Raw genomic sequence first — 14,790 nt, 5'->3', positions numbered from 1 at the left:
ACTTCTGAGTAAACAGCCGTAGACAATAGGCTGAGAAACACGTTGTTCCACTCTACTGTGGAATAAGAGTGCCTGACGAATAAATGGGCAGTAGTGTCATTAAGATATTATTTATTGGGACGTGAATTCCATCTAGTCACAGATCATGCTCCCTTACATTGGATGCATAAAACAAAGATGCAAATGCCCAGGTGACCCACTGGTTTTTGGATTTACAGCAGTTCAAATTTGAGGTGCAACACTGACCAGGGAAACAGAACCTCAATGATGATGTCCTTTCCAGAAGGTGTGTGGGTCCCAAACCTCAAAGCCACTGTATCGTGAAGGTGGAATATGAGGAACACAGGGAGGAAGTAGAACTATGGAAAGTGGTAGAGGATGGTGTTGCCGGTTGGAGGGCACAAATAGAGATGGGTGAGACAGGAGTTCACCTGGGAAAAGTTTAGCTTCACCAGAGTGGTTAAAGCTAAGGAGGAAGGAGTTTTACAGATACATGAGGATAATGTGAGGCAGCAGGTGTGTGCAGAGAAAAAGTAATAACCATCATGGTGTAGGGATGTAGTCCAGCTTTTCCTAGGACCAGTGGTAAGCCACGAACAAGGCTAATTATCAACACCTGACATCTGTCTTTAAAGTTGTGTCAATGCAGATCTATGGTAAACCAGTCACTTGGACAATAGGTTGGGGGTGTGGGGATATTATACGAAGCTATACAGAAGTGTTGCCAACTTGCTTGTGAACTGTAAACTGCCATGCTGTGAAGTGTATGCTGTCTGAAGCTAACCTTATGCTGTTTACCTGCCTGAGAATAAAGGATCTGCTTGAACCTTTTAACAAAGTGTATCTACTCCCTGGCCTCTTCCCTCGCCCTAAACTGTGGTGACACACCTTCGTTTTCACAATCAGAGGCTGTTGCTGCCACGTCTCCGCCCACAAAACAGCGTCAGACTGTCAATCAATGAAAGTCTGATGCCTGTCTGCTTCTTACATCGCAGAACCCATTAATGCACTTCCAGTATGGTTCCTGTGCATGTGCATACTGTAGTACTGAAAATCAGGACGTTGCACATCAGGAAGCAGATAAAAAAGGATCTGAATCAGGGCCATATTGAAGTCTGTTTAAGGAAGGACCAATCAATTTAAAATTCAGCCATGTGCTTAAGTTTAGATCAGCACATGTGCAGTATGCACAAATGGTAAGGACCATTCACATTGCAACGTCCATCTGAATTTAATCCATTATGGTTAAAACCAAGCACTGGCAATTTTTTTTGTTTTTGTGCCACAACTTTGCTTAATATTGTTCTGGCTGATTACAGTCAAGGCTATAAAAGTCTCTTTGCTGCAGCTCACAAGCCAGCCTTTGCCTAGATGTTAGTCTCTAGTATGACTGCTGAGTATACTGTATTAGAGGTGAGTGCATTTTACTGCAAAATAATGGTATTAGAAGCATATGATCGTGTTGGACCTTCACGTAATAAGTATCTCTGGATCCAGGGCTACAAGCTTAAATGCTTTGAGCAAACTCTTCATATATACTTTCATACAAGTTTTTTAGATACACACAGATTTGCAGTGGTTTTGACTGGCGCCAACAACAATTGTGTTTTTGTTTTGTATTTATTTATGACATTAATATTGCCCCACAGCTGTCCCCACTCTGTGTACAGTGGCAGGTGGGGAGTTTGCGTGGGGCGGTACACCCATCAAACCGTAAGGCAGGTGTCCTAAGGCGAGCTCAGGGAGGACAGAAACCTCCTGTGGAGCAGAAGAGCAATGCAGAATATTGCTAAAATTAATATATGTGGCCATATTCATTACACGTGAAACTCAGAAAATTAGAATATCATACAAAAGTTCATTTATTTCAGTAATTCAACTTAAAAGGTGAATTTAATAAATTATATAGACTAATTACATGCAAAATGAGATATTTCAAGCCTTTATTTGTTATAATTTTGATGATTGTGGCTTACAGTTTAAGATAACCCCAAATCCAAAATCTCAGAAATTAGAATATGATATAAAATCAATAAAAAAGGGATTTTAAATACAGAAATGTCAGCCCTCTGAAAAGTATAATCATGTATACTGTATGTACTCAGTACTTGGTTTAGGCCTCTTTTGCATGAATTACTGCCTCAATGTGGCGTAGCATGGATTCTATCAGCCTGTGGCACTGCTGAGGTGTTAAGGAAGACCAGGATGCTTTAATAGCGGCCTTCAGCTCTTCTGCATTGTTCGGTCTCATGTCTCTCATCTTTCTCTTGGCAATGCCCCATAGATTTTCTATGAGGTTCAGGTCAGGCGAGTTTGCTGGCGAATCCAGCACAGTAATCCCATGGTCATTGAATCAGGTTTTGGTACTTTTGGCAGTGTGGGCAGATGCCAAGTCCTGCTGGAAAATGAAATCAGCATCTCCCTAAAGCTTGTCTGCTGAAGGAAGCATGAAGTGCTCTAAAATGTCCTGGTAGACGTCTGCATTGACTCTGGACTTAATAAAGCACAGTGGACCAACATTAGCAGATGACATGGCTGCCCAAATCAACACAGATTGTGGAAACTTCACACTGGACTTTAAGCATCTTGGATTGTGTGCCTCTCCATTCTTCCTCCGTACTCTGGGACCTTGGTTTCCAAATGAGATGCAAAATTTGCTCTCATCAGAAAGAGGACTTTGGACCACTGAACAACAGACCAGTTTTTTTTATTGTCAGGAAAAGGTTATTCAAAAGTATGGGGAGCTTCTCAAGAAGTGGAATGAGGCTGGAGTTAGTGCATCAAGAGCCACCACACACAGACGGATCCAGGGCATGGGCTTCAAATGTCATATTCCTCTTGTCAAACTGCTCCTGAACAACAAACAACGTCAAAAGTGTCTTATCTGGGCTAAAGAAAAAAGAGAATCTATGGGGCAATGCCAAGAAAAAGATGAAAGACATGAGACCGAAAAATGCAGAAGAGCTGAAGGCCGCTATTGAAGCATCCTGCTTTGAGGCAGTAATTCATACAAAAGGGGCCCAAACCAAGTACTGAGTCCATATGCATGATTTTACTTTTCAAAGGGCTGACATTTCTATATTTAAAATCCTTTTTTTATTGATTTTATGTAATATTGAAATTTTCTGAGATTTTGGATTTGGGGTTATCTTAAGCTGTAAACCACAATCATCAAAATTATAACAAATAAAGGCTTGAAATATCTCACTTTGCATGTAATGAGTCTACAGAAGGAGCCTCCTTTGTCTTTTGCTCTGTGTGTGATTAGGTGCGCCCACTCGGGTGCACCTAGTCACTGTGAGCGTCTCCATCTGGACGGATGGAGACGCGCCCCATTCACTTTAATGGAGAGCGTCTCCGTCTGCGCGCCTGGACAGAGACGCTTTGAGTGGAAGCGTGTCTGTGAACTCTGTTAGGGTCTCCTGCCCTGTGCTGCCACGTCGTCATGGCAACCGGGAGACAAGTGCTGGCGGAGTAACCTGAGCGCAGCTGATACTCCGGTTCGGGTCTTTTGCTGTGCAGTGGTTACAGGCAGGGGATCCGGTGCTGGTTTTTGTGCTCGCAGTCTGTGAGGTCTGAGGGGGGCGTGGACAGCACCTGCTTTATAAGGCCCCTACTCAGGTTAAGCAGATGCTGCTGAATCTTTGTTGGTTAGTCAGTTCCTGAAAGTTAGCCAGTACTGTGTAGCTTTGTATTTGTTGTTGCTTACTGCAAATAGGCCTGGGGATTTGGTGCTACACTCTGCCAATCCAGACCTAGCAGTAAGACTGGAGTCAGTCGTTTAGCCTGCTGAGGTTCTTTTGCTATTCTGTGAACCCAGCAGGTTTGTGGCTGTACTTTCAGACCTGCCTGCATAATCCTCTCTCACTGTGCAGGGCGTCCATGTGTCAGTTTAGTGGCAGTAAGCTGAACCTGGGCCCTGCAAGTGAGAATTAGGATTGTGGAGACTCTCCTTGTGTCTATTATTCCATCTCTGACCAAGGAGTTTACTGCCACACCCGTTGGTAACCCTTTAGGGTTTTGCTGTTGCCCTTAGCAACAGCATTTCGGGTTCTCTACGTATTAAAACACAACATCTTGCTTTTTCCATCTGAGCATTTCTAATACTAGGGACACACCCAGTTTCTTAGCCTCTGGGCTTCTCTGTTCACTCTGTGTTGGTTTTGTTACCCTATCACCTTCTGTGTACGTTATGTCATATTTCCCAGTCTGTCTGTGAGTTCATTTGTTTTGCATCCCTCTCTGTTCAGACACCAGTACATTCCTGCAGGCACTGGTGTGCATAACAGTTCAAACACCAGTACATTCCTGCAGGCACTGGTGTGCATAACTTATTCAGCAGCCCAATACTCCTGTTGAAATTTTGTGGGAATATGGAGCATACCCCTCAAAATACGTTGCAACAGGTGGTCGATCAGGTGCAGGTCCTGACTCGTCAATTTAATGATTTGTCCATTAAAATGCACACCTCCCAGGCCGCTGGCGGAGCTCCCGCAGCAGCAGCACCTTCAGGGGTTAAGGAGCCGAAAGTAAATCTTCCGGATCGTTTTTCTGGAGATCGCTCGCAGTTCTTTTGTTTCAAGGAGAGCTGCAAGTTATATTTCCAGCTTAGGCCTCAGTCTTCTGGGTCAGAGATTCAGCGGGTGGGCATAGTGATTTCCTTGCTACAAGGAGACCCACAGGTCTGGGCATTTGGGTTGCAGCCTGACTGTCCGTCGCTTAAAAGTGTTGATGCTTTTTTTACGGCACTGGGCATGTTGTATGATGACCCTGACAAGACGGCCTCAGCCGAGGCTCAGATTTCAATCCTTAAGCAAGGGCGAAGGCCAGTTGAGGTTTACTGTACGGAGTTTCGGAGGTTGGCCCATGATACCCAGTGGAATGACCCAGCCCTGAGACACCAGTACCGAAGAGGTCTTTCTAACCAGATAAAGGACCAACTGGTACAATATCCCTTGCCTGATAGCTTGGATCAGCTCATGCAGTTATCCATCCGGGTGGATAGACGGCTGAGAGAGCGTAGGCTTGAAAGGGAGACCGAGGTTTCCTTCTTTCCCAAGGGAACCTCAGACTCTGAGGAATTTTCCGAGGAGCCTATGCAGATTGGGGCTACCCGCCTCTCCTCGCGTGAGAAGACGCTGAGGAGACAGCAGGGGTTGTGTTTGTACTGTGAGAATAAGGGTCATGTGGTAGTATCATGCCCAGAAAAGCCGGAAAACTTCAGGGCCTGAGGGTGATGGGAAATATCCTGTCAGGCCAGAAGTCAGAATTTCCCAAGAAGACTTTTATCATTCCGGTGACCTTGAAGATCCTCGGTCAAACTGTCAAGACTGAGGCCTTTGTGGACAGTGGGGCCGACGGGGTTTTTATGGACCGCCAATTCGCCCTGAAACACTCTGTTTCCTTAGTACCCTTGGCGTCGGAAATTGAGATTTGTGGGTTAAACGGGGAACCATTATCCCAGGGTAAAATTACCTCTTGCACTAGCCAGATTTCTTTGTTTATTGGAGCCACACACTCTGAAAAATTGTCCTTTTATGTGACTGTCTGTACTTTTGCCCCATTGGTGTTGGGGTTACCCTGGTTAAGGGCCCACAATCCTCAATTTGACTGGGTCTCTGGGGAGATTCTTAGTTGGGGTACTGATTGTTTCAGGAGTTGCTTGAGCCTTCCAGTCAGGCTCTCGCAGCTAAGTTTGCCAGGATTGCCAGGGTGTTATGCAGATTTTGCGGACGTGTTCTCCAAAAAAGTTGCAGAGGTACTACCTCCCCATCGCCCCTATGACTGTGCCATTGATTTGTTGCCGAATGCTAAGCTTCCCAAGAGCAGGTTGTACTCCCTGTCACGTCCTGAGACTCAGGCTATGGCAGAGTACATTCAGGAGAACTTGGCTAAAGGATTTATCAGACCTTCACAGTCTCCAGTTGGGTCGGGGTTCTTCTTCGTGGGTAAAAAGGACGGTTAATTGAGACCCTGCATCGACTTCAGGGAATTGAACCGTATCACGATTAAAAACTCATACCCACTGCCTCTCATTTCGGTCTTGTTTGACCAGCTTCGTACTGCCACCATTTTTTCTAAGATTGACCTACGCGGTGCGTACAATCTAATCCGAATAAGAGAGGGGGATGAATGGAAGACTGCCTTTAATACCCACTCAGGGCATTATGAATATTTGGTGATGCCTTTTGGGCTCTGTAATGCCCCGGCAGTCTTCCAGGATTTCATGAACGATGTGCTCAGGGAATATTTGGATAGATTCTTAGTTGTATACTTAGATGACATCCTAATCTTCTCCCATTCCCTGGAGGAACATCGGAAGCATGTACGCTTAGTCCTCCAGAAACTCAGAGACCACCGGCTTGGGGCGAAGCTGGAGAAGTGCGAATTTGAAGTTCAGCAAATCGCATTTCTAGGATATATTATCTCCCCAGAAGGTTTCCAAATGGAGGGTTCCAAGGTACAGGCAGTCCTGGATTGGGTGCAGCCCACTAGTTTGAAGACGCTTCAGCGTTTCCTGGGCTTTGCAAATTTTTATAGACGATTTATCGCTGGATTTTCGTCTATAGTGGCGCCCTTGGTGGCACTCACTAAGAAAGGGGCGGATGTTGCTCACTGGTCTCGTGAGGCCAAAGCGGCTTTTGCCCGTCTCAAAAGGGCATTTGTCTCGGCCAAGGTGCTGCGACACCCAGATCCAGAGCGTCCTTTTGTGGTGGAGGTGGATGCCTCTGAGATGGGTATTGGGGCAGTGCTCTCTCAGATGGGAGTGTCTGATAATCGCCTTAATCCCTGTGCTTACTTTTCCCGTAAATTTTCGCCTGCCGAGATGAATTATGACGTGGGTAACCGGGAATTGTTGGCTATTAAGGATGCACTCGAGGAGTGGAGACACTGGCTTGAGGGGGCTAAGTTTGTGGTCTCAATTCTCACCGACCATAAGAATTTGGCATATTTAGAGTCAGCGAAGCGTCTCAATGCCAGGCAGGCACGATGGGCTTTGTTTTTTGCTCGCTTTAATTTTTTGATAACATATCGCCCTGGGTCAAAAAACATCAAGGCTGATGCGCTCTCGCGGAGTTTTGCTCCAATCCAGGAGACCACCGAGGAGCCGTTGCCCATTGTGTCCCCATCATGTATTAAAGTGGGCATTACCCAGGACCTCTTGTCATTAGTCCTTAGAGCACAGGAGCAGGCTCCTCCAGACCTTCCGGTAGGTCTTTTGTTTGTGCCTCCTAGGTTAAGACAGCGAGTGTTCCTGGAATTCCATGCCAAGAAGTCAGCAGGTCACCCGGGTATTGCCAGAACTCGGGAGTTGCTATCTAGGGCGGTGTGGTGGCCCTCGGTGGCTAAGGATGTGGATCAGTGGGTTCGGGCATGTGACATCTGTGCCCGAAATAAGACTCCTAGAGGGGTTCCTGTTGGCCCATTACATCCACTCTCTATTCCATCTAAGCCATGGACCCACATTTCAATGGATTTTGTTGTGGACTTGCCCAAATCCTCGGGGATGACAGCCATCTGGGTTGTCGTTGACAGGTTTTCGAAGATGGCGCACTTCGTTCCACTGGTTGGGCTGCCATCGGCCAGACGCCTGTCTGAGTTATTTATGCAGCATGTTGTGCGTCTCCACGGGTTGCCACTTGATGTGGTCTCTGACCGCGGATCCCAGTTTGTGGCCAAATTCTGGAGGGCATTTTGTTCCAATCTCCAGATTTCTGTCAGCTTGTCGTCAGGCTACCATCCGCAGTCTAATGGGCAGACTGAAAGGGTGAACCAGTCCTTGGAGCAGTTCCTCAGGTGTTATGTCTCCAAGTGTCAGACTGACTGGGTTGCTCATCTGTCAATGGCGGAGTTTGCCTATAACAACGCGGCTCACTCTGCTACAGGGATCTCTCCCTTTCTTTGTGTGTATGGGCATCATCCTAAGGCCAATTCTTTTGACCCCCTGGACTCCACGCCTGGTGGTTCCTCTGTCGTTTCGGTCCTTAGAGGTATTTGGAGGAAAGTGAAGAAAGCCCTTGTGTCTGTGTCATTAGTGACCAAAAGGGTTTTTGATAAGCGGAAAAGACCCTGCAGCTTCAAATTAGGAGACTTCGTCTGGTTGTCTACCAAGAATTTGAAGTTGAGACAGCCATCTCATAAGTTAGGCCCCCGGTTCATCGGCCCTTATAAGATCACCAGGGTTATCAATCCGGTGGCATTTCAGTTAGATCTGCCCCGTTCTTTGGGTATCAATAAAACATTTCATTGCTCCCTTTTAAAATGGGCGATTAGTAATCCTTCTTCCAGAGGAAGACCTTCCCCTCTTCTGATACGTGGCCAGAGGGAGTTTGTTGTTGAAAGGATTCTTGACTCCAAGATGGTTCGGGGTCGGCTGTCATTTTTGGTGCACTGGAAGGGGTATGGCCCGGAGGAGCGGTCGTGGGTGTGCAGTTGTGATCTTCATGCCCCCAGACTGATACGCTCTTTCTTCTCGCAGTTCCCCGATAAACCCGGTTGTAGGGGTTCTTTGACCCCTCGTCAGAGGGGGGGTACTGTTAGGGTCTCCTGCCCTGTGCTGCCACGTCGTCATGGCAACCGGGAGACAAGTGCTGGCGGAGTAACCTGAGCGCAGCTGATACTCCGGTTCGGGTCTTTTGCTGTGCAGTGGTTACAGGCAGGGGATCCGGTGCTGGTTTTTGTGCTCGCAGTCTGTGAGGTCTGAGGGGGGCGTGGACAGCACCTGCTTTATAAGGCCCCTACTCAGGTTAAGCAGATGATGCTGAATCTTTGTTGGTTAGTCAGTTCCTGAAAGTTAGCCAGTACTGTGTAGCTTTGTATTTGTTGTTGCTTACTGCAAATAGGCCTGGGGATTTGGTACTACACTCTGCCAATCCAGACCTAGCAGTAAGACTGGAGTCAGTCGTTTAGCCTGCTGAGGTTCTTTTGCTATTCTGTGAACCCAGCAGGTTTGTGGCTGTACTTTCAGACCTGCCTGCATAATCCTCTCTCACTGTGCAGGGCGTCCATGTGTCAGTTTAGTGGCAGTAAGCTGAACCTGGGCCCTGCAAGTGAGAATTAGGATTGTGGAGACTCTCCTTGTGTCTATTATTCCATCTCTGACCAAGGAGTTTACTGCCACACCCGTTGGTAACCCTTTAGGGTTTTGCTGTTGCCCTTAGCAACAGCATTTCGGGTTCTCTACGTATTAAAACACAACATCTTGCTTTTTCCATCTGAGCATTTCTAATACTAGGGACACACCCAGTTTCTTAGCCTCTGGGCTTCTCTGTTCACTCTGTGTTGGTTTTGTTACCCTATCACCTTCTGTGTACGTTATGTCATATTTCCCAGTCTGTCTGTGAGTTCATTTGTTTTGCATCCCTCTCTGTTCAGACACCAGTACATTCCTGCAGGCACTGGTGTGCATAACAGTTCAAACACCAGTACATTCCTGCAGGCACTGGTGTGCATAACAAACTCCCAGCGTGACTAGGTGGACTGATCACCTAGTCACGCCGGGAATGCACTAGTCAGGCAAAGATAACGGAGAATCCATCTGTATATAATATATTAGTTTCACCTTTTAAGTTGAATTACTGAAATAAATGAACTTTTGTATCTGTTTATGTTGTTATGTACCATTGAATTCAGTAACAAAAGCAGTTGATATAGAAACAATGAGTAGGATTAAAGCTGGACAAATGGGAGAATAAAAGTAATCCCCAATATATACTTATATATGTAACTATTGGGTCTATTTAATAAGCCTTGGATGGAGATAAAGTGCATGGACATAAAGTACCAGCCAACCAGCTCCTGTCATTTTTCAAACCCAGCTTGTGACATGGCGGTTAGACACTGATTGGTTGGTACTTTATCTCCGTGCACTTTATCTCCATCCAAGGCTTAGTAAATAGACCCCTAAGTGAGAAACTGCAATTCTGCAATTTATCCCAAGTCCAAGATTGTATCACTAATGCTACTGGTCTTTGTATTATGTATCCAGCTCCTTAGTTAATAAAGCACTGAGCAGCAACCGGCATTCGGGATCCTGACAGTCTAAATACCGACACCGGAATCCCGATTTACCCGACCCCTGTCGGGATTCTCTGCATTAGGATGCCATTGTTGTTTAAATGACCACCGGCATCCTTTCTGCCAGCATATCGTATGTATTCCCAGCAACCTGCCTCTGTATCCTAATTGCACATCTAAAAGTTTAATCCAACAAGTGAATATACAGTATTACTGTATGTAATAGGTATGTGTCTCGTTCTGCAGGTATTATTGGGGACTGGAAAAATCTGATGACTGTGGCACAAAGTGAGAGGATGGATGAGGTACTTAAAGAGAAGTTGGGGGATCTGCCAATCACATTTATCTGGGACATGAATGAGGAAACAGAATCCTAACCAGATTCAGGATGACAAATGACAATTATGATCATGATCTAGTTCTTGTATTATTGGATAACAAATTAATGTGAATAAATAGTCATATTTTACTAATTTTCTGTTGTTGCAATATTAAATGGAAATTAAAAACAGATTCTAAATATATGGCAAACAAAAGTGTGTACTTAATTTCATATTATACAGGTGATTTTACTGCACAAAACACATTTCATATATAGAACTGATTGTACTTTGTTATTAAAGAGAAAACCTTTTATAACTATTATTTTGTCTGATTTATATAATCATGCTATTAACTGTGTATCCAAAACATCTTATTAATAAAAACCATAATATTTTGGTTTGTAGCATTTAAATTTGTATTTAATCAAATACTAAAAGTAGGGATGAGCACGTCAGATTCTATGGAATCTGAACCACTCCATCGCTGGGGATCCGAGCACACCCGAGCCGCAGCTCGGTTGTTCCCACCAGACTCAGATCCCTGTGCGAGGCCGAAAGTCATTATTCTGGCGTCGGATTCTTGTGAGTCCTGCAACCAATTTGTCAACGCTTGGTGACTCCTCTTCTTTTTCCAGGATTCCTCAGAAGAATCCTTGAGAGCTAGGCCTGCTGATGTGGTTGGATCTTCATCCCAGAAGTGGACCAAGAAAAATGCTAGTAGTTTCACAAAATCATTGACAGTTAAACAATCCTTTGCAAGGGGAAGTAAGTATGACAGTTCTTACCCAGTTGCACAGCGGATCACTGACGCCATGACTGCTATGCTTGTATCAGATCTGCGTCCAATAGCCGCCATTAATGCAGTGAGTTTTACACAGTTAATTAAGGTCCTGTGTCCCCAATAGCAAATTCCATCTCAGTTCCATCTTACCCAAAAAGCCATTCCTCGGCTGTACCAGGACGTTAATTAAAATCTAATTATTGCCCTACAAGATGTCATTGTACCCACTGTCCACTTAATCACAGATATGTGGACAAGCGGTAGTGGGCAAACGAAAGATTACATGACTGTGACAGCCACTGGGTGGGTGATTTGCCTTCATCAGTAGAAGCAGTATCTAGCCAACAACGCCAGCTCATTCAGAGGCAGGCTATGCTGTGTATCACTGGCTTCACTAAGAGGCATACCGCTGGCAACCTCTTAGAAAAACTGAGGGATGTCATAGCAACATGGCTTACCCCACTTGGACTCTCCTCAGGACAGGGCCAGCTCCAGGCATGTTCGAATAGAGCTGCCGCGCAGGGCCCCACCCTAAATGGGTGCCGCGCTGGTGCTGCCATATTCGAACCTGGAGCCGGCCCTGTGCAGTATTACTCTTGTGTGCCAGTGCGTGCTGTGCAGCTCCGGTGTCTGACGTCAGACTCCGGTGCCACGCAGTGCGCATAGCGCACACAACCGCTTTGGAGCCTGCCCAGCCACCCGCGCCCGCAGACAGCAGCACTCCTCCCCTCCCACTGCCACAGGTATTGTGGGGGGGCATTTATGGATGGCATTGTGTGGGGTCATATCTGCACTGTGTGGGCATGGCACTGTGGGGTCATATCTCCACTGTGGGGGCATTTATCTAGCACTGTGGGGGCATTTATCTGGCACTGTGGGGGCATTTATGTATCTGGCACTTTGGGGGCATTTATTTATCTGGCACTGTGGGGGCAATGCACTGTGTGGTCATATCTGCACTGTGGGGGCATTTATTTGCCACTGTGGGTGCATATCTGCACTGTGGGGGCATTTATGTATCTGTAAAGAAAAAAAGAAAGAATACCTGGGCGCTGACAAACAAAAGTTCTGGGATATTTTATATTGCAAACCTGATCAAGGGCTGCTGCTTCACTTAAGAGGTCACTGCTAACCTCAAAAAATTCTAAATAGTATATAGCAAAAAAATGAAGCGCTGTCCAGATCAGTGCATGTTTAAAACATAAAACATTTAATAGACATTACACACAAAACATTAATCACATGGCCGGTGTTTAAAATTAATTAAAATAACATAAGATTATATAGATCCTTATGGCCACTCTTGAATCAATTAGCTTACTTAGTGCACTAATAATTAGTAGCATATAGCAGCATTTAGCAAACAGTTCATAGCATTTGCCAAATAAAGATGAATAAGCTTGAAGATGTTAAAAGTTCAAAGCATATAAATTCATTAAGATGCAACTTGTTAGTAGCAGAAATTGTAAGTATTGATAGTCTCTGCACACTCTCTTTACAGAGATAGCCATTATACTCAACAGTCCAGCGTGGCCACGCTATATAATTATACCAGCTCAACGTGTCTTCAAACCAGGAATTTGTATTCTGGGTGACGTCTCACTCCTAATTGCTCTCAATCCGGTCCTCACGTAATAATGCTGGATCACAATGAGTCTCAGCCGTAGATAGCACTCCTCTCCATGCATTTCTCTGCTTCCTCAAGAGAATCAATGAATGATGGTACATTATTATTAGACCTCTATTTATACGGAAACAGGCGCTGCTATCACTTCCTGGTTCCGTGGGATACGCATGCGCACATTGTGCGTTCCACTCTTGCGTTCCATCTTTAGCTTAGATCGTCATCATGGGATTACTTCCTTGTTCTTATAACACGCGCATGCGCACAATGAGCGTTCCGATCATGTGTTCCACTTGTACCTTATACCGTTGTTAGAATACTTCCTGTTTACATTTCTTAAGCTTATGCTTTAAATATCTATCAACAGTTCATTCATCATTATTCATATAATAACTTTATGTGCATATCCTAATGCAGAGAAATAAATATCCCATTAAGATTATATCTAAAATATCGACACAACATATTCACTATATTCAATACATACTATATATCTCCTTGAACATTTCTATACCGCTGATATATTCCTTAATCAATAATGGATGATATTTTCTTATGTATATGTATATATATATATATATATATACACACACACACACACACACACACACACACACACACACATATGTATATATACCTACATATACATACTTATATATACCTAAATAACCAGATACACGATAATTATTCAATTTGATCAGAAATTCATTGTTATAACTTTAGAACATTAATTTCATATATTGTTTAATTCAACTGTATCATTTAGTCCTTGTGGTTTCAATGTATATAGTCTAAATATCCAGAAGGCTTCAATACTTACAATTTCTGCTACTAACATGTTGCATATTAATGAATTTATATGAACTGTTTGCTAAATGCTGCTATATGCTACTAACTATTAGTGCACTAAGTAAGCTAATTGATTCAGGAGTGGCCATAAGGATCTATATAATCTTATGTTATTTTAATTAATTTTAAACACCGGCCGTGTGATTAATATTTTGTGTGTAATGTCTATTAAATGTTTTATGTTTTAAACATGCACTGATCTGGGCAGCGCTTCATTTTTTTTGCTATATACTATTTAGATTTTTTTGAGGTTAGCAGTGACCTCTTAAGTGAAGCAGCAGCCCTTGATCAGGTTTGTAATATAAAATATCCCAGAACTTTTGTTTGTCAGCGCCCAGGTATTCTTTCTTTTTTTTCTTTATTGATTTTTGCACTGTAACCTGGGCAGCGACAACTATACCGCTAAATATGCCGTCATTACAATGTGTTACTGAAAGATTAGAAAGGAGGAATGGATATCTAATCGGTAAAGAGATTGGTCCTATTATTGTTAAAGAGTCTACAAACGAACAGAGTGGTATGCACCAGTTATTTAATAAATTAGAACATTTGTGCATCCAAGAAACCAAACATTGGTGGGATCAGATCACTCTACAAAAATACTTGGACAATAATCTTATACCGAGAGGATTACGTATTTTAAAAACTGCCACTTTTAAGGATGCTGAAAAATTTGTTACTGAATGGAATTCACTTTTGGACAATTGTTCTAATAATTTGATGCGATTATTAATTAGATATAGAGAGGAAAAAGTCAATGTGATTAAGGATGAAATAGATAAAGTTCAAGAGAAACTAATTAATTTTGCAGGTGATGTGGGTTTTAAGAAAAGAGATTCTAAGGTGAACAAGAAAGCAGAGGAATTTGAATTATCATTGATAGAAAAAAAAGATGGAAAAATGAATAGAGACAAAAGGGATTATACTAAAGGAACTGTAAGGACGTATAATGGATCATTTAGAGATCAACTGTTTAAAACACCTAGTACATTTTCAACTCGTAATAATGTAGCAAAATGGGGAAGAACATCTCAGTATAAACCATACATAAATCATAGTACTAAAAAGGAAAGAGTTAATTTTATACATAAGAATAGATATGATGTTTTAGAATCTGAGGAGTATTTAAGAGATAGTCCAACTACACTTTATTGGAGAAATTAATAGATCTAGATGGACTAGTACTAATGAAAATG

The 14,790-nt window shown here is 43.6% G+C and overlaps 2 protein-coding genes across 6 annotated transcripts in view; both read left to right on the top strand.

Annotated features, from left to right (window-relative positions):
- The window catches only part of LOC134909858 (amine sulfotransferase-like), a 65,761-nt gene extending 55,102 nt beyond the window's left edge, over positions 1-10,659 (top strand). The window contains exon 5 of the mRNA XM_063917187.1: positions 10,264-10,659. Within this exon, the coding sequence (XP_063773257.1) occupies positions 10,264-10,394 (131 nt within the window). The 3' untranslated portion in view covers positions 10,395-10,659. The remainder of the gene's footprint in view (positions 1-10,263) is intronic.
- LOC134909856 (amine sulfotransferase-like) overlaps positions 1-14,790 on the top strand; it is a 455,842-nt gene that overhangs the window by 137,095 nt on the left and 303,957 nt on the right. The gene's annotated exons all lie outside the window — the stretch shown is intronic.

Source organism: Pseudophryne corroboree, chromosome 4, assembly GCF_028390025.1.
Source record: "Pseudophryne corroboree isolate aPseCor3 chromosome 4, aPseCor3.hap2, whole genome shotgun sequence".
In the NCBI taxonomy this organism is placed as follows: Eukaryota; Metazoa; Chordata; class Amphibia; order Anura; family Myobatrachidae; genus Pseudophryne; species Pseudophryne corroboree.
Note: the sequence above shows the minus strand (reverse complement) of the source record. Positions and strands in the feature narration are given on the sequence as shown.